General features: G+C 38.0%; 1 protein-coding gene across 1 annotated transcript in view; it reads left to right on the forward strand.

Annotated features, from left to right (window-relative positions):
• The window catches only part of FMN2 (formin 2), a 163138-nt gene extending 148134 nt beyond the window's left edge, over nt 1-15004 (forward strand). The window contains exons 18-19 of the mRNA XM_074864615.1: nt 12729-12810; nt 14213-15004. Coding sequence (XP_074720716.1) covers nt 12729-12810; nt 14213-14239 — 109 coding nt within the window. The 3' untranslated portion in view covers nt 14240-15004. The remainder of the gene's footprint in view (nt 1-12728; nt 12811-14212) is intronic.
• Nucleotides 15005-21382: the final 6378 nt, after the last annotated feature.

Genomic DNA, 21382 nt, shown 5'->3' on the forward strand with positions numbered 1-21382 from the left:
TTTTTCTTGATTTTTACACTTCCACTTTTCCTAGTGAAAGACAAGATGTTGTGATGTGAAGGTGTCTTGATATTGAAAAGTCAAAGGAGAAAAATCTTACAGAAAAATAAGCATTGCCCAAAGGTGTAAGAATGTACAACTTGATGGTTTTCAAAATCTCAGACTAGATGGACAGATCCGTAAGTGACAGAAAACTGAAATCTGCCCATTGCCACCGAAATGAAGATTATTATTTCAAGAAACTAGATTTTCCTCTTTAGTTGTTGTTCTCTTTAAAGGTCTGCTGCTGCTAAAGAGGAAGAGCAGGCTAGAACATTAATGGTCAAAGTCATTTTCCATAGTTTTTCATTGGTGGCAAAATCAAGTAACAGATAGGGTGAGACTTTTTAAAGTATTGCAGTATGCCACCTTTGGTCAATTTTTTACTAGGTTGCTGCCTCATGAAACATACTTTAATTACAATTATTTATAAAATATATAACTTTATTTGCTTTTCTTTTTTAGTTTGATAATCTTTCTTTCTCACCCCCTGATTGGTTTTAGGGGTTTTTTTTGCCTCTTCTTTCTCCACCTTAGGGTTTAGTTTAATAAACTTTTATGCTGTGGGCAATGTTTCTAGAATATTTTACATGCAGTTTCCATATGGACTGTTAATAGAGGCTGTTCCTTATTTAGTCTTTGCAAATATGAGTCACACTCTTTTACAATAATTTACCCAAAGGCTTTTCATAGATGGTATTTCCTAAGGTGGTACTACTTTTTGTTACCAACAGATTATGTTTTAAAGAAAGCAGTCAGCCAGTTCTTATTTTAAACACTTTTCATTTGGCATTTCATATTGGTTTGCCAGGCATTTATATGCAAAAGATAAACATTGAAGTGTCAGACTTCGCATTTCCTTACAAGAAGATGAGAATGAAAAACAAAAATGGTGCAAGGTTAAAAAGAAATTAATTTTTGTGAAGTTTTCTACTGCTTTCACTGTTCTCTCACTTGAAATAAAGCAGGAGTGGAAAATACCAGCTGTAGAGAAAATTATGCATGATAAACTATTAAATACAGTAGCAATAAAAAGAAAAATGCACCTGAAAATTACAGTGAAGGCATAGGTCTGCCAAAAGGTTTTCAGAACAGTAGTATGTTTTTGTGGTCACACTGCAGTCAAGGCTAACTGGAGCATTCCAATAAAAATTATTATCTGGGTTATTTATAACGTTCTCAAAATTATTTTGTGGAAGTTGAAACTTTTGATGCTATGTCTATCCTAAAGATGTATCCTTTTAAGAGAAAATTTTCAAAACAATATAACTTCTTTCTGATTAAGCAACTTAAAAAAAAAAAAAAAGAAAAAACATGACCAAACTTAATGGGCTATGTTTTCAGTTTTTAAATGTTGTTGTCATTGTTCTTTCATTATAAATTTAATGCGTCACTGGTAGTCTATGCTTTGCATTTGCACATTGAAAATTCTTGAAAGGTATCTGTCAGTATAGCTCACACTTTGCATGCGATCAGCAAGAAAGCTGAGAAGAGCTGATGAATTTTCCATAGAACTTTTTCAACGCTGTTTGAAAAAAAGAATATGATTTGCAATCTTCCTGTTCAGCATCCTCATTATCTATACATATTGCAGTTGCTGCATACCCTGAGATGTGTGTTGCTCTCTGAATATGTATTGTCAGATAATGCACAGCTGCAGTGACAGCTATGCAAAAGTCTCACCTTCTTAGGAAAACTTAGTGGATTACACCACCAACCTTCAAATGCCTTTTTTTCTCCTCTAGTGAGAGCAAGCATCTTGTACAAAGTGATTTATGAATATATTATTTTTTTTCTCATTAATCTCTGTCTTTATTTCACCCCCACCCTGGTTTCTTTATATTTCTGAGGTAGAGGTATCCAATGTTAAGTGCACTATTTCAGTCTAGCACTTCTGTGAGAGCAAGAAGTATTTTAATTTTTCTTGACAATCAGCAAAGGCCTACAGAACTGTTGCCCAGACCCTACCACTTTCTTAGGAACCAGGAAAAGAGCTTGTCCTAGGAATGAAAAGATAAAGGAGCTCGCTAGGCAACACCTAATAGAACCCTACAGAGAGCATCTTGAAAAGTTATGATTAGTTTAAAAAAAAAAAGAGAAGAAAAAAAAGTTAAGCAACTGCTCAGTATGGCAATCAAATATGGAATCTGCAAATCCTTGGTAGCTAAAAATATAATTATTTATCAGAAAACTCTGATATTGGTGTGGACAGCAATGATCCATCTTCAGGACTACAACTTCATCTTTTCTTTATGGCCATGAAATACATCCCAGCTCATTACATAACAAAAAGCAGTCAGTCCTTTGAGAACTTCTATGTTTTAAAGAAAAGTTCCATTGCTGTCAAAGGTTAGTATCAATACCATTAGGCCTTAGATGCCAGTTCAGATCTTACTAGAAACAGGTTAATGATAAGGCAAAAAAATGTTTGCAGGGCCATAGTTCCACCTTCCCTTTCTCTGGGTAGAAGTGAGGTACTGACGCTCATTTGTCTACTCCAACTCTGGACATTTTTCTATTTCTTCAGATAGTTTTCTTTTCCAGATGGCCTATGCAACCTTGCAAAATTTTACCTAAACAGGGGTAAGAAAGTTGTATTTCTAGATGGGGGCGTGGGGAGAGAAAGGGACAGCTATAGGTGCCCTTATAAGTGTGTATGTAAAGTATATATTGCTCATAAGTTCAGTCCAGCCCTTGCCTTTATGAAGAGGCATGTCACTGAACAGAGACTGACTGTCAGGGATGCCAGCAGAGGAGAGTTCATAAGCAGGATCAACATGATGGTAAAATTCTGTAAGTCCCTGATATCTTGCATCACACTAAGCTTGAGAATTTCTTTTGGCTGACTTTATTCAACCCTTTAACTCCCACGATAAATCTTTGACACATTAAAAATAATCTATAAACTCAAAAAAATGCGCTCGTCTCTCAAATGTAGAAGTTGCCCGTTCCCGTAAGAATAGCAGTTAAGCTGGCACCTGGTGTGTCACACTGTGTATATCTAGATGAAAGGGAGATTCCTGGCCAGCATGTCTCCACAGCTCATTGATCTCCCTCTGCAGAAAGACTGGTATGTCTCCCTACAGACTCCTCAGCAGGATGATTTAAAACTTGCTGTTGAGCAATTTAAAGTCTGGCATTGGATATCTGTACATTGCACAGTGAGGAGCATATTGGTAAGCTGCCACTTCTGCTTGCAGAGGAGGGCATTAAATCCCATAGCACGAGCAACATCCTCTCAGTGTAATTTAGGGGATATTTTGTTAACGCTTATAATAGGAACCAGTGAGTCAGACTCGAGAGTGAGAAATCAGGGGATATGGGAATATGGACTTGCAAAGAAATGTAGAGATGGAAGGAAAGAGAAGAAAAATGTATATGGAGTGGCAACATGAGGGGGAAATGAAACCGTGGAGTATGTTTAGTGGGGTCACATTTTGCTTGGCATGCTGTTGTAATGCCAACTAAAAGCTCCAAGCATTATGTTAGTAAGCAGTTACAGGTAGATACATTTTCTGACTTGGGAACTTTAATGCCATTGTCTTTACTGCTCTCTAATCAATTGAGTTGCATGCTGGTAGGCTTGGTTCTACAACTCAGTTATAATGACATTTCAAAACAGAAGGCAGCTTATGTAACTTTGAATTGAATAGTTAAAAGGATCTTCTGTTTTTGAGAATATTTCAAAAACTTAAATAAAATAGATTTCTGAACAGAAAATACTGTTACAGGTATCAGAAAACCTACTTAAAATAATCCCAAACACACCAAAGATTCAGAAACTAGGAACAGTCCTTTGAGGCAGTGTCTCACAAAGAGACAATTTGCTGTCAAGCTGAAAGAAGTTGGTTAGCATTTCAGTACTTTATTTTTTCCTTCCTTGTGCACTTTCGGCAGTTAATCCTTTTTTCAATGAAAACAGCATCCTTTTTTGGTTAGGGGAAGAAAACAGTAACTTTAATTTATAGCATTGCTTTTGAGGGAAAAGTTTGAAAAATAAAAGCATTTGGAGATAAGTTTCTCAATCTGGATCTTTGCTGGAAATTGCTTTTAAATACCTTAGTTTAACATTTTTAAGTAATACTGTGTTTTGTAAGGCAGGAAAAAATATTTTCATTTGTAACTGTAAGCCAACTGGTGCATACAATTAGTAAACTTGAACAAAGTGAAGGATCTAGTAAAAAATTCGTTCCAAATCTGTGATCTTTCCTAATTCTTGTGACTTGCATGAGGCCGCATTCCAGAATGCCCCCACATAAACCACAGAAGGGCTTTTCAGCAGTCTCTACCTGGTGATGATGGCGTATCATGCTGGCACATTACATTGCATCCTAGTATGTGTATTGTGTATAATAGGAGATAGATACCAATCATCATCTCATAATGAAGGTTCCAACCTGTTTTCATGGCTGTAATGTCAGACTGGGTGTGACAATTCAGAGTATAGTGAGATGGGATACCATGATTCCTACCATATAGTAATCTTTTCAGGTTTTTTAACCCTTTTCTGTTTATCACTTCTTGAAAGAAGAATGACATTTGTCGATGATAAAAATGAGTCTGACACACTCACTAGATATTTGCATACTGATGAAAAAAATGACACCACTAAAAACTATAAACAGAATTTTTGACAAGAGGTTCTACACATACTATACTTGTGAAATATTTTCAGTCCCAGGCAAAGTAATTACTTTGGCATCTGAGGTGCAATAAAATATTGTAATGTTTTACAAATGAGCAGCATTTGTCATTAAAATATTAGTCCTCAAAAGTTTGAGATGCTGACAAAGACTTAAAATCTACTGTAATCCAGACTGATCTTGAACTACTGAAGATGTTAGATTCCTTGGTTACTGAGAGTTTGTCAAACCAGTCCATGGAGTTGGCAGAATAATGGCAACATCCATTAAGTTTAAGTGCATGGCTGGGTGCATGTTTTATGGTATGAGTACAGAGAATAATCTAACATCGGGATTTGTGGGGTTTTTTTACATTTTTGGGAAGAGCCTCGCTGTGTCTGCAGTCATTTTGAGTCATTATGTAATTATGAATGGGAACCTTTTGATACGATTGTTTTCACCTGATGCAGCAAAGTTGGAGGCCTCTTATTTTCCCATCTCTTGTACTGGAGGTCTCTAATCCTGTGGCTCTCCAGCTGATTTCTACTTTTTTTTTTTTTTTCTTTCCAGTGGTCTCTCCTATTCACTCAATTCTCATCTTTGCTTGTACTGCTAATCTTGCACTTATCAATTATCCAGTGTGGTAGCCCCAGTATACCTAATGTAGCAGCTCATCTGTCCAGGGTATGTCTCCATGTTCTCTTTAAGATAGTCTCCTTCTTCATGCGGTCTATTCACTGAGACTTTTCTCATTCTTTTTTACACATTGCATTTTTTCCTTCTTTTACCATCTGCTGCTGCAAAATGTTTTACAGCAAACACACAGTTTCACATTTCCGTTCACTCACGAGTTTCCTTTCTTTTGCTTGCTGATTATGTTACAAGTTTTACCTCACCTCCAGTCTTGTTCCTTTCCCTTATCATTTCCTGTTGAATTTCCTAACCAAATAGCCCAGAATGGAGCCAGCTTCTTTGAGAGCAACCTGGCTTTAGTTCCAAGAAAAACAATGCAAGGTGATGACTATCTTTTCTTAGAGCAACCTCAATTTTCATATGCAAAGTCTGTAGAAAAGTGATTTCCATCTTGCCTGAAGGTAGCCAGGTATCGCCTGAAATACTGGCCACTTTGACAAGGAAAAAAAATATGAATTTGATGGCAGAAGTCAGGAAACATATTTAAGTGAGCGTATGCACATTTGCATTTTATTAAAACCATAGCCATCCTTAACAGTTTAATTTTTTACATCATTACATTTTCAAGGTGAAATATTCCTTAATGATAAAGTTACCATGTTCAAAATGTGTTTCAATGCAGTATCCTTTTTTCTATTTATGCACATCTGTGTATACACAGATGTATATGCACAGATAAAAGCAGAATCCCTAGATCACCAAGAATATGATTGCCGTATAGAACTGAGTGAAACTGAATACTTCTGAATTGAAATTCTTTCAAAATATTTTGAAGTGTGTTGTGGATTACAATAAGACTCTGCAAATGGGAAGGTCTCATTTTCATTTGTTGGCCTCAATTTCATTTGGCCTAGAAGCCTTATTTAAGATCCATTTGACATGATGCACACTAAAGAAAATCTGAAATCTATTCCCCAAAGTCTACTCTACACTTGACAGAGGAGGGATCTTATACAGGGTCCCTCTACAGGTTAGTCTCTGTGTTAAGTGGTCGTATTAAAACATTTTAATCTATTTGTCCTTGGTCCTCTGAGCCAAAGTATGATTAATCACTGCGTCTTTCAGCCAGCCGTTGTTGGCCTTGTGGTCCTTGAAGTAACCATGCAAGTAGCTGGCAGGGATTTCAAGGTAGTCTAATACATAATCTCTTTGTTGGTAGGCAGAGGTTAGTTTTCATCAGTCAGTCTGATGGGACCAGGTACATTACAATGTGCTTCTTATCTGTATAAAGTCTTTGCAGTCAGTTACTGAATCATATCTGTGTCATCACTTCAACCCTATTGGCGTGAAAGTAAAAGCTCTACATTTTTACTCTACTTTTATGTTGGGAATTGTAATCTTCCTTTCTGTTTTTTCACTAAAGAGAAACTCCTTAGCAAAAAATAATTTCAATATTTTAGTAACTGAGTTAAAGAATAAAATACAGGCATATTGCTCTGGAAGAATTTTCAAACAAAGGGTTTTAAAGTTTTCTGCTCTTGAAGTTTTAAAGACTTCTGGCACTTGATGTTTTTGCTGAGGATTTTTTAATTCATTTTTATGTGTAAAATTGCTATTATTATTATAAACAAGTTATCTCCAACCCAAACCTACATAAAATATTTTGGCAACACCCCTTTTATTTATCTGATAAGCTCTTAGTAGTATAAAGAGTATTGGCCTCAGCTTTGGTTTATGTTAAAAAATATAGAATATTTGCAGAAAAATGTCTTTTGGGTTTCATGAACTATACTGTCAAACTGTAAAAGTAATGTCTGAGTTTATCATGGAAGTTTTTGTGAGCAACTCTACTATTTAAGGCATATAACCTTCCAGCCTTCTCAGTGTGCTTACATTTGTCATGTCGTAGTGCTTGCTAGTGAAGTGTAAGGATATCAAGCCTAGATGGAGCCAGTAGGAAATGAATCTGTCTGCCACAGATACTTCAGACAAAATTATTAATGTTTAGTGGCAGGAAAGTGGCTCCCCCCCTCAATGGATTGAATGATGACAGAAAGTCTCTAAGCCTTGATAAGGTTGTGGCCAAGCTGGCTTTTGGTCTAGAAGGTAGATAACGATACTCTGTCTTTCGGGTTTGTAAGGATGTCTGGTTTCATTTTCCTGTGTGCGTGCCAAAGTGTAACTTGCTTATTCATCTTACAGACTGTCTTTAAACTTAATCATAGTTTGTATATGTTTGTCTCACAATAAATATGAGGTAGAAGGAGGTGAAAGTGCTGGAGAAGTTTTTATTATGATGGAAATAAGAAACTACTTCCTTTGTTATGGGTGACAATTATTAGACTCTGAATCTTATTAAGTAGCAGATTTCAAGACCTTAACTCTTGGGCTTTATAAGTGACTGGCTGTTCATTCTCTTGTATTCTTCATTTTTTTAACTGATTCATGGATTGCCTACTGTTGTACGTTCCCTACATGTTTTCTTATTGTTGGGTCTGTTTGGAAGTATATCCTTTCTGAAAGAATACAAGCAATGCTTTAGCTAAATTTAATATTTAAGGAGATATATTTATCCAATCAAGTTATGAACACTCTTATTAAGTATTTATACAATCTGCCCTCGGCCTGATGTTGGATCCACTGCTGTTAATATCTCTGCTCTTCAGATTACTACAGCGGGAGTTAAGCAACTCTCTGTCTAGGCTGAGAAGACTAGTTTTTGTAAGATTATGTTGTCATTAAGACAAAATCAAGAAATTATTTGGGAAAAGAAGTAACAGGCAAAAATTGCTAAAGGTAATGCAGCTGATGTTATCTTTCCTATCAAAATGATATGCTCACTTTTAAGCCAGAAGTGACATGAGATGGGCCAGGGGTTGATAGCAAATGAACCAAGTCAGTTTACTGAAAGAAAGTGAAGTCAGTTTGCTGAAAGAAGTGAGATAGTTTGAGTGGCAGTCTAGCAAAGAAGATTAGCACACTGTAAACTTGCAAATTATTCCCATCACATGTTACCAAGTTAACCATGCCACCTGGCTTCTTCAAGAGTGCACCATGTCCCTTGTCACCTCCATCTTACTCACACACTCTCAGATCATGCCTTGAGTATCTGTCCTGCTTCTGAGTATTTGGTTGCACTTGAGAGCAATGGCTCTATAAAGGGACCAAACAGCCTCTATGACAGAAAGTATTAGTAGCATAGAACTAAGTAGTTTAAGTAAAAACAGATCTTCAGAACAATAAATCAATCTATACTCATGCCTGCCTTTGCCTAAGGGTCATAATTCTCAGGAACTGGGGAACACCCACCTTCCTTAGACTTTTTCCACAGCCTCCCCCAGTGGCAGCCTATATTTTCACAAAGGGCTGACAATTGAATCCCCACCCCTTTCCTAGGAATGTCTTTTTAACTGTTTCATGTTCTTTGTGCTCTGTATTGACAGAGCAACAGTGTCACTTTGGCCTGGAGCCTGGAAGTGTGTCATTGTCTGCAATTGCTTCCCCTTTTGTGACTGTTGGGAGGCTCACAGATTCATAGCTCTTGTGTTGCTTTCTCCAAATGTCTTCTTCCCTCCTCCCAGTATTGAATTAGATCCATTAATTTCTTCATGAAGCTCTAACAACTCACCATAGTTGAATAGTTAACCTAGCCTTCTTGATATAACCACTAGCGTTCGTACAGTTTTTGCCCCTTTTGGTCTTAGGTTATTATCTTGCACCTCCACACTGATCGGGGTCTCACTGAAGTCAGTGGGAGGTAGGGCAGGAAAAGCCTGAGCAAGAGGAAGGTACGCAGGAATTTGCCACTGTGATAGATATGACTTGAACCAGGCATGAGTTGACAGAAGCAAGGTTTTTTGCCTGTATCTTGTTAGTTTCATGGATGGGAAGATGGAGAATCATTTAGGGCCAGTGGAAAAAAACCTAAGAAGTAGAGAAAAAATTGCCAGTGGCAATTAAAAGTTATTTTCCAACTGAATTAAGACTATTGCCCTTATTTCACAGGTAATCTTTTATCTGCTTTTCTAGATCTTGTTTAAATGGTACTGATGTTCATATCAAAACACACCCTTTTGCTCTTCCAGAAGGAGTAGGTTATTTTAATTTTACATTTAATAAAATCCTAATGTAGTTGAATGATCAGTCTTCAGAAAATACACTTGCACACTCTACAAATTGATACCAGTTCCAATGGTTTTGATGTAGCACTGCAGAAGTCTAATGATTGCCTTTGTCTCTATATTTCACCAGTCTGCTGACTTTTCTTTTATAGATACAGCTGTAGATTTATACAGTTCTCCGTGCTTCCATTTTTAACATGGTCATAAACTAAGCCTCCCAACAACGAGCCTTTGGTGTGCTATCTTTACATTTCTAAGGACATTTCTTACTGAAGAATCATATGTATAGATTGTATTGGCTTCAGTGAGGCTCTATTCAACCACTTGAATCTTCCTGCATTAGAGCGCAGGGTGGGGGCCAAGAGACAGCAAGCTGTCCCAAACCCACACAGTGATTCAGTGATATGGTTGGAACTGGAACTGAGCGGCTGCTAGCTCTCAGCTTTGTCTTAAGTACATTAGGGAGTAATGCTTCTCATCTTCTGCATTCCCGTCGGTATGAATAAATGGGTTTAAACTCCAAGGAATTCCATGAAAGCTCCCAAAAACTTGGAGGACTGCAACCTTAATAGTGAGACCAGAACCTCTTACATAATCCTAGAAAAATGGGTAGCACAAGCTTAAGGTTATCATTTATCAGTCTGGAGGTTGTGGATCATTTTTTCAAGCGCAATCTAAGGGGGACAGAAGTTCTGACTTCCTCACAGAGTGGTGGTGTTATTAGCATTTCACTGTTTCAAGCAGAGACAAGCTTTTCTCTAAATAGCTATTTCTCTAATAGAAGCAGAACATTTAGAGATGTTACCCTGACAGTGACACTTAATGGGGGCTGCTTTTAAGAAAATAACCCCTATCACTGTATTATCAACACTTCCATTCTGTATGAGGATTTTTGTTTTGAATTAACGTGAGCCCCAGAGAGAGCTGTCCTATCTTATGACCTGGTATGTTAGGCAAGCAGTGGGTAATCTGTCCTGGAAGGGGGATATTTAGATGGGACTAAGAATGGAACTAAAAATTCCCTGACATTTCCTGAGAATAACATCTGGATCTGTGTGAACTGACTTGGTAAATATTTTTGTATGTTACATATGCTGTCATTTGCATGAGTAGTAGTCTGAATACCTGCATATATTACATTGCTTCTATAAACCAGTCATTTTGATAACCTCAATATTACTTGTACAGTCCCCAGGATTTGATACTTATTTACTCCCAAGTAACATTTCATTTTCTTATTTAAATTATATCTATCAGTGAAAGGAGCCAGCTATAGCTGTATTTGGGGGTGGGAGGAAAAAAAAAAAGGAAATTATATGATAGTTGTGCTATTCTATATCTGACTTTGTAAGAGTGGCTTTTGGTGGGTTGGAATCCGTCTGTTTGGAAAAGATCATGGGAAGATCAATGTCACAAATACTTTTCCTCCTTCAGATGGATGTAGACATGAAGCAGAAGAAAAGGTGGCATTTTAGGAAAATGTGTTTGAATTTTACTTCATTCTATATCATTCCCATAAGGTTCTATTTAAAGCTATCACCACATTTTGGCTGCCACTTTTACTGAATCTATTTAAATACATTTTAAAGGTGAATTACTTGGCTGTTTGACATTTTTGTTCTATATTATGCTGCAGCAATCTATCTGATTTGCAGTCAGATAGAAAGCGTTACAGCTTGAAAATAATAGGTTTCAAAGCCTTTTTTTCCCCCCACCTGTGCACGTAAAGGTCTTCCTACATTAATAAAATATAAGGCCATCAAATGAAGAGAGCAGCTTGTTGGAAGTGCTGGAAAAGAACCGACATTTAAATTAATTTTTGAAAGTATAAATTTGAAACTTATGAAAAGAACGAGGTGTGTCTGGTGAAGTTGGATAAAGGAGCGATGAATGCAAAGGCAGTTTTTTTAATGTGCTTAGCAGACCCAGCTGGAGTCTTTCAAAATCTGGCCCTTACCACACACACAAAAAATATTTAAAAATAATAGTAACACAACGTCCTATTCTCACATTGCCCTGTGTAGCCTCAGTGAAATAGCAGACATGCAAGTGGTCTGGAGATGAACCGCAAGGAACCAGCCAAGGATATATCATTTCTTCAATATCATTTTACTGTTGGTTTTCTTTTTTTTCCACTGTTGGATAATGATGAAAAGGCAGAGTAAGTGCCATCTAAACTCTATATTGTTGGCAAGAGCAAGCCAATATAGGAGTTGCATTTTTATTTTCTACTTTCATATTTATAAATAATATTCTCGTCTCTCATAAAAAAAAATTACACATCTCTTACCATTTAATACCATCATATAGAAAGTGTTTACGTAAGTCTTTGAAGCTCAGAGAATTCATAACTTAAATCTGTATTATCAGTGTTTCAATAACCATGTGTGTTTGTAAGGTTCATCTACAAAATGAGTAAAAATGATAAAGAAACATTTTACAGTGTGCCATTGAACCCACCAGATTGATTCTGGCAGGCTCCCAGTCCTCCCAGTATAGCCCTCAGCCTTTCATAGTTTGATATCTATCTACATGACAAAAAGGATGTATATCTCCTCAAAAATGTGGCATTTAGTGGCATTTCACAAGGCCCTAATTTGGTACTGTTTGCCAAGTCAGGAAGCACTAAGAAATACACCCTCACTTCTGGAACCTGCTCCTCTCTTTACATCCAAGCAGCCTGAGTGCATTCATCCCCAGTGGTCATGTAAGCCTTCCTGCTCACCCTTAGCTTTGGGAAGAAAGAGTTGTGCACAGTGACGTGCACCACCTTGGTTGTAAACATCGTGTTCTGTGTTCATGGCAATTTTCCTTTTTTATTTTAAGTTAGAGAGTGAAGACTGGAAATTGAGGTTAGGCTATTTGGACATTTTAAATACAAAATTGGGTGAAAGGGAAGATAGCTTTGGGAGAAACTTTGTTTAAATTGTAGTTGAGGTACTGAGGTTGGGAATGGATGAAGTCATAAAAAGAGAAGGAGCTTTCTTAGCAGTGTTTGGTATGAATGCTCTGAAAGGTAAACTTCATATCATCCAGTGTATTTTAAATCCTGATACATTTGAATCTTCAACTACAGTAAGTACTGATTGCTTTTATAACTAGAATTGATTATGCTGTTGATTATTCAGAGTCTGATTGTATGGCTACAACAGCCACAGAGTGCAAGTGCTGTTTTGTGGAGCGTGCTAATAAAATATGGGGAATAAGGTTATCCACTTGTGTCCTGAGGCCTAAATTTGTAAGTTATATACTGCACTGTCTTTTGAAATGGTTTTGGTCTACAGGATTATTTATAAATTTTGTCTCTCTTCAGAGTTAAAGAAGCAGAGGAAGTCTGCAGGCAGAAAAAGGGGAAGTCGCTATACAATATAAGACCAAAACATGACTCTGGAATTGTAAGTAAAAATTGTAGCAGTACTTCTGTTCCCCTCACTCGTTCTACCTTCTTCTCTTTGCATTTTATAGGTATATTATTCTTGATGTACTTTCTTGTTCTGTTGGGGTTTTTTTTTAAATGTTTATCATTTTTATAGAATGTGTTAGATTAACAAACTTGAACGCTGCCTATGAATATTATTCCACAAAATAGATGTAGCACAAGCAAGAGCAGCGTATTATTGCCCCACCCTGCCAATCTGTCTGCATCCCAGTCTTGGTGTGGGATGTACCTAGAAGGCAGAAAGGCAGTTTGAGTCTCAAGCTTATTCAGTCTGTATTCACTCTCCTTTCTACAGTTACAAAATGTAAGGAAGAATTGTGATAGGTACACATTTTTCAAGTTGGATCCCTGTATCAAATACTAGTGGCTTCTGTTCCACTGATCTGGATTTGGTTGGAATAGAAACACTAGAAAAAGATAATACTGTGCTCTCACAATTCTTCTGAAAACAAATAAATAACTTTAATGATAGTGGAGGAGTAATTCTAGTCATTCAGTGAAACTTTTCCACTATGATTGCCTAAGCATTGCTAGGATCATGACTGATTTTACAGAAAATAGATATTCCTCTAGTGAAATCTGGCACCTCACATTAAAATTATATTTGTACCAACTGCCCATCAATTATATTTGTAAAATATTGTAACAGAAGATTTTTTCATGTGTCTGTGTCCCTGTCTGTTCCCCCCGCAGCATGATTTAATTCTTTTGTGCTTTGTAGTTGTGGCTATGTTACTGTGACACATCCTTGAAATGAAGCAGGTGGTAATTTACTATATTCTAAGTAACATAATCTGACACATGATGAAATCATTTTGCATTTATTGTTTCTTATTCAGAACATTTAGCGAGAGTTAGCTGTGGTTAGTGCCACAAGAAATGTAAATAGAGTAACAGCTTGGTGAGGAATGATAAACTAGATTTTATCAATTTTATATGCAACCAGATCAAGATGTTATTTCAAAAAAAGTCCCCCCAAAAACTAACACTGATTTGGATTTCTCCATCTCACCTATATCTTGCCGTATGTAAAGACACTGAGAGATTATTTTTTTTTTTTAAAGAAATAACTAGAGGCTTAATTATTTCTGTATCATTATTATTTGCACTGAAACTGGGACTTTCAGTGTTACTGAAAATTTGATAGAGTGAAAAGGAAAGTAAACAAAAATATTTCACAAGCAGTGTGTAGCTGCAGTCTACTTCAGTTTTAGCTTCAAAGGAAATTTATTTGTGGTCATTTCTACAGTAAGTATAATTAAACATTAGCCTATGTATTTCTGTGCTGTTCATATTTGTGTGAGGTGGTTTTACGTATACTCAATTTTCTGCTTTTTAAAATTTATTTTATTTTTCAGAAAGCAAAGATAAGTATGAAAATCTGAGAGAAGAAAAGTAAAAGCCATTGTTACCTGGTTACCAAAACTCAACATGCCTGTGGGTGGGGAGTGAGGGGGAAGGAAACTACATCATCCTGATCATTTGTTTTCTTGACCTTTTTGAATTTGCTTTTTGTTCTCTAGAGTTTTCTACCAATTGATGTGTTATTGTACATTAATTCATGAATGTAATCACTTTAATGGAGTGCCCAGCAATAGACTAGGTATGGACTTGGAACACCTTCCCTGTACTTTATATCTCCTTTGCCACTCAAAAATTACATTTTGTAGAGTGTATGGTATATTACAAATAGGCCAAGTCAGCATGCATCAAAACCAGCATCTGCATCAGTTCTGAACATGCTGAAAATTGCATTAAATTGAACTTCATAAGAATGCTACTTGATACGTAAAACATTTCCATTCCTACTGGCAACATCTGTCTAACACAAATACTTCATGGCACTGCACTTAGATTAGGGAAAGAAATGTTACTCCTAGTGAATTGTTTGTATCCGTTTCATGTTGGCATTTGTAGTTTGTATTTTGAATCGTTAAGTGCTGTTTATACAGTATAATCAATGCTTTCCCAACTTGTTTGGTTGCCCTCCATGACTAAATATTTGTGGAACAAGATGTTTACTGTAACTATCTTTAAAATCGATAAGGCAGCATACTTTTACTTCATCTTTTGCCAGATAGTGAATGCCAGGTGGTATGGGGGTCAGAAATCCAGCATTAAAAAAAAAAAAAAAAGAAAGAAAAAAAAAAGTGAAAAGCAGGAAAATACAGAAAAGCACAGAGTACGATAGAGAGTATGAGAGAGATTTGGCTGTTATAGTTTGTTAATATATAAAGCAGCTAATACTTTTACATGAACTTTAGAAGGTATAGTATAGTTTTAACTGCTGATCACTTAAGTCAGACAGGCTTTTGGCCACATGTACATGACTTCCCTTTTGGAATTAGCTTTACAGTTAATTTAAAACTCCTTTAGAGAGCCATTAAAAGATGCACATGGGGATTGACATTTATGGAAAACAGTAGCCAATTCTAGTGACAGAACATAGACTACCAACTAATTGACATCAATTTCACACTTAACAGAATTGCAGACTCTTCCTCCAGGCTTTCAGTGTCCCTGACTAGGAGGTTAGTGATTGAAATCTGTGACTTAGGGCTTCCATTTTAGACCACATCCTTAATTTCTATTTGCAAACCAGAATTTACTATATCGGTTTTGATCTGCTCAACCAATAACAACCCCTTCCTCCAGTCCTAATTTAAGAACGCCAAACCAATCAGCCTGTTTGATAACATTTTTCTTTCAAAGCGCACTTTTCCTGTAAGCAGACTGTGTGTGCAGCTGAATTGGATGCATATGCTCACAACCTTGGAGCCTGAAAGACACTGGGGTAAGGCAAATGAGCTCTAACCTGCTGGGTTGGGTTATTCCTTGTCTAATCTAGCACATCAAAAGACATTCCTAGCTGTCCAGAGGCTAATATACCCTACAGGGTGTCATAAAAGGAAGTGCGAAATATGACCTCAGGAATCTGTTATTCTTCACGTATACTAAGCACTAGAAAAGATGTTTTTTTCACTATGTGAAAAGCAAGTCTCCTGTTGCGGACAAACCTATGTGAAAATCTGTACTTGTAATAATTTCTGTCAGGGATATAAATTACCAAGAATGGAGTTCTAAAATTTTGTGTTGATGGGAGTAACATTACTATTTGGGGAAGTGAAGAGATTATTTGCTGTTACAACTAACTTATGGAAAAAACTTTAAAAAATAAAGCTATTTTAATGGCACTGATTCAAATCCATGTTTGTATTTATGTAAACAATAGTCTTTTCCTCTTAACTTTGCTCCTAAGTGCAAGGATACATAGCATGTTTTCATTTGTAGCCTTCCTGTTCCCTTCAGTACCTACAGTATGTAATTACTATACTAAATGAAATAATAGATCATCTAACAAAGATCACTATGTGCAATACTGTATTTAGTGTTTCTATTTCAATTTTTTTAGAATGTTAATTTATATGAAAATAAAAGGAATAATAATGAAATAACTGCCTTCTCTCTTCACTGTCAGGCTATGCTGTAGTTTGCTAGCAGCTGTTTGCTCCCTAAGCACCACATCCCATTCAGGCTCCTGTGATCAAGGAAAAACCTTTGTGAGGGGATCGGTGGATGTGGGGCTTCTCTTTCCTTGCCTTTCAGAAGCATGACAGTAATTCCCAGTTATGTGGATATATTACCTTTTCCCCAGGTGGTGGTAGTGAGGAGCTTCAGAGTCCTTTACTCAATCAGACTCGATGTATCACTCACTTCTCTGGCCTGTGCATGCCTTCCAGTAGTGTATTTGGTTCAGGTTTGTAATCCGTTCCTACTAATACTTTCTACGTAACAGTCTCAAGAAATTGCTATTAGGGAAAAAACATGCATTAAAAAGTATTATCTGCATATTGTAATGTCTTTTTATAGATATAGATATGGTTTATATCATTAAAGTGGTGTCCAGCAACCTGGTAGGACTGTCGCATACATACATACTACCCTTTTCACTGGATCTGCAACATGGATGCTAAAAGTTCTTTGCAAACCTCTCTCTCTGAAGAGCAGTGTCAAAGGCTGACTGCAGCTGGTGGTACCATGTTATGATCTTAAGATACAAGCTGCTATATAGATTTTCCTCTTTCATTTTACTTGGGCCCAACCTCTTTGGTTAAACATGTCTTTCTCTTTTATGTAGCTTCTCTTCAGCCTGTTTTCAAACTTCCATAAAAAGTGAAGTAGCCCACTACGTGCAGCACCAAAGTTCACCCACAGCACTCCCAGAGTGGATTCCCAGCATAAGTTTCACTGCTGCTCTTTTTTTTTTTTTTTTTCAGTGGCACTCAGCATTTTACAGAGTTTTGGACTAATGTTCTTTTTGTTTAGGTGTGTTTTAAAGAGGTCACACATCCCACTGGTCCCCTCTCCACCCATTTACTGCAACATCAAGCATACTACACTTTGACTTGGCTGTAGTCCTACAAGAGTTCTCGTGGACAAAATTTGGAGGCTTTGTTGATCACCAACACCACATATCACTCACTGTTACTTAAACAAGTGCAGCAGCTAAATAAGGACTTTCATACCTGAGCAGCAGATGTGACTTACTAACAGTCTGGTTTTTTATGAGGAGCTTGCTTCCAAATTAAAGCCTTTCAGAAGCATGGTACTTAGTCACGTTTCATGACACAGTAGTAGTTAGCTTTTTTGGTAGCACCTTTCATCATCCCAAAGCACTTCCAAAACTTGGTTAAGTATTAACCAACAGTGGCAGTGGGAATACAATTAACGTCATCTTCCATAGACCAGCTTTTTTTCTTGCCCAGTTTTTCAGTGATGTGCTTAAAAAGTTGGAAGCAGTTACTAATTTCACTGAGAGAAGATATAGCAAGTCTTTGCATTGCAATTATTTTGTTGCATTCTGTAGGTTAATAAGCAAAGCTGAGTTTGTGCCAAGTCCATTGTATCAGTTACTTAAGTTACATCAAATTTAAACAGCTATGGACAGAATGAGTGAAAACTGATGGAGTTGAGCTTTTCTGAGGATAGTGTGAACAGGCCAGCAAAGAGAGGAGACAGAAAACCATGCCCCACACCATTCAGGTCTGCCACCCATCAGTCAAATGGGATTCATGTTACAGAACTGGTTTTCCAAGCCATTCTCTTATGACAGACCCACCTGTACCTGTGCTGTACCTGACATTCATCCAACCTACTTCTAAAGGCATCCAAGGGCAAGTCTATTGCCTCAAAAAGATGGTCTCTATCTGAAGATAAAGGATCTGTGTTGAGTCAGCACTGTTTTCTCATTCCCAGCTGCAGCTCAAATTTAAACTCTTAGAAACTTCATTTGTCACTAAGTCCAAACTGGGCCCTGCCAACATGGCACTTCCAGGGTTAGAGATTAGCATTTACTGTCCCCCTCCTTCCCCTGTCCCACACCACCACTCTAAGAAATACTGGATCTATCTGACCTAAAGCTTCTTTCATCTGCCCTAAGAGACTTGCCTTGCTCTTGGATTGCTTCCACAAGGAGAAATTTTTTGGATTACAGCATACACCTCTCGTAGGGTGGTTCAATAGTTGGGCATCAAGAGGCTGGGAGAGCTGGAGCTGCAGCCTAGGCTGTACCACAAACAGCAGAGGTTCAGGTGGGTGCTGGGCAATGAAGCTACCTGCAAAGCAGGAGAGTGGCTAAAAGACAGGTAGAAATGAGAGGGGCATTGGAGGAAATGGCTGCCTGAGTTCCTTTTGAGCCTGTCAACAGAGGCACTTGCAAGTTCTGAGAGGGTCCTGACCACGCTTAGGTAGCTAAAGCACAGCAAAGTAATTCCCAAAACCAGCAGCTACTAAAAAAAAAAAAGAAAGAAGTTCCCAAATCCATTAAATTGCTGAACTGTGAGAGGATTTGACAAAAGATGAGGAAGGGAAGGGAGAAAAGAGTTCCTGCAGGTGTCCGTTATAGTGCCATAAAGACCATCGCTTGCTATAGCTCCCTTGCTAGTTGTGGTCTAGGTGCTCCCACTTATTTCAACACCCATGACAAGCATCTCTTCTGGTCACATACACACTCAGTGTGAGCACTCCCTTTCCTCACTGAAGGTTTCCTTCAAGATTCTTTTGCAACGATCTTTCCTCTGGGTTGGAAAGAAAAAAAAAGAAAAAAAACCACTACCCTACCTTTGAAGAAACATACAGTGTACTGATTCAAGAGCTGATAGCAACCATTAAAGCTCCTCTATATCTTAAGATACCTTTTTTTTTTTTCCTTCCCTAGGAGTAGTTTGGGGCCTGTTACATAAGTCTCTAGCTATATTTTAAGCTAAACCACTTAGGTCAGGGTAATAGTTACTTCCCTTACCGCAAATGATGACAGCAGTTCAGCCAGTGGTTGAGCTTTGGTTGTCATCTTGTCAGTTAACCAAAAAAAACAGAATTCGTGCATGCAGAATCAACTCCACAATCTAGGATTAGTGCAATTTATTCTTCCCTCTTGCCTTGCAGGTTACTTTGGGGTGGCGGGGTGGGGGGGGTGGCGGGGTGTATGACAAAGGAAGAAGTAGCTAGGTTTTCCCAAGCTGAAAAGGTGAGCCATCATTTACCTGTATCTGGTAGGGTGAAAAGGAAGACACAGAATATACTGAGTAGAGAGTAGTTGGACACAAGGTGTTGAAGCAAAGCCCGTACACCTGGATGCCATATAACCCTAGAGTAACTTTATTATTTAATCTATAATTTAATAGTAGACCTATAAAATAATTACATTATACTTAAAGCATTTCTTCATTTTTTGTTTTCATTTATAAAACAAAAATTAAATACAGTTTTAACCATTACAAGCTCAACCCAGTTTTTACATAAACACAGCTCCTAGAAGGAGCTTTAAGCTGCAGCATATTCATATTGCAAACTGGTGAAAACCCAGGCAGGGCATAGCTTAAAGATAAAGAATCTTGCACATTTTTCTTAACTGAAGTTACTAGGGTGCTTTTCTCTCTCTAGTCCAAAACGCCTGATTTTCAGTTCATTTCTTTCAAGTGGAGACTGCGATCCATGGAGTCTTAGTAGACTATAGCTTTTGACACCTTCATCCCCACCCCAGCCACCCCAACACCCTCAAGCATAGATCGAACGGTGCCCATTTGGTGGCTGGCATGACGCTGTGGTGGTGCAGTGGCGACAGCCTCCACAGCAATCCCTGCACGAGGAGTCTCCCTGTGCACTTATGACACGCTGAAAGATCACAGCAGAAAAGCCATGGTTGTTCACGTAATAGGGTAACAGACCGACCAACCTCATCCCGCCCGTGCCAATCCCCATAAACCGCTTGGTGAGCTCTCGCGGAGCTCAGTCCCAAAAGCCTCTTAGAGCAGCCTGTCTCACATAATAGAGACCTGTGGCACTGAACCCCTGGCTGGCCAGAGTGCAAAACACGTTAACCCCTCAAAGGGGCTGCATGTGAAGAGGCTGGCGGGAAAGGGCTCCCGCAGAAAGCTGGTTTCACTAGATGCAGATGCTGAACTGTGAGACATGCATCAGGGAGTCGGCGTGTCATTTTTAATTTGTAAGCTTCAGGCAATTGAGCACGCATGGGCTTTGGTTTGGGGGAAGGGGATGGTTTGTTTTGAGACGTAGCTGGGAATAATACAGATCAGAACTGTAACAAATGGGATATACAGGACACGCTAAACTCCATCAACTGAATAACAACATAGTATGATTTTAAATGAACTGCAAGTGTTCACCAACACTGATTATGTACGACTCAAAAACTGAGAGGACCACCAGTACTGTAGCAATTACAACTTACTCTCTCCCTGCTCCTACAGCTGTGACCCATCCCAGCAGTACTGACTGATGGGTTTGTCCTTTAACACTAACATGTTAACATGGTTTCCAATCATGGGAGAGACAACACTCCCAAAACCTGATGACACTGATGTAGCTTTTGTATTCAGTCCAGCAATGACCAAATTTTGTCCTTTGAGTGACAGTGCTTTTATGCTTTAAGGGAAACATCGTTCCCTTAAGTATTCTCAGCTCCTCCCCTGCTACACTCCCAACTTCCCCGGTCTAAGCAGGCATAAATATAAGGTCATAAATGATGTTGTCCTTTTTGGAGTAAGAAACACACACATATCTAACACACAAAAACCTACCAAAAGCCTAGTTAAACCATGTCCATTTTAAGCCAGGCAGCTGACCTAGCAACTGAGTCTCAACATTATTTTAATCTCTGGCATATTCTGCCACAAGAAAAATATACATGGCTAGGTCTATAATACTTTAAACAGCTGTTTACTATAGCTAGGTTACAAAATAAACACTGCTGCAGAGACCACGTGTTCAATATACTCTAACCACAACAGCATCAGAACCCACCCTCAGTCTGCTCTGTGGTCACAGCGGCTGACCCAGTGCCTCGCCCTCTTCCCCTCGCTTCTTATCTGCCGTTCAGACAACAAGCCCTGAACCGTTTGTCATTGCACAATTAAAGTTGTCTTAAAGAGATGAGCCTCATCGGAGAGTCTCACTTGCTTTTCGCACATTACTCCTCGTTACTGTCCCTCATCTGCATCCCTCCCAGT

Source organism: Strix uralensis, chromosome 3 (assembly GCF_047716275.1).
Source record: "Strix uralensis isolate ZFMK-TIS-50842 chromosome 3, bStrUra1, whole genome shotgun sequence".
NCBI classification, from domain to species: Eukaryota; Metazoa; Chordata; class Aves; order Strigiformes; family Strigidae; genus Strix; species Strix uralensis.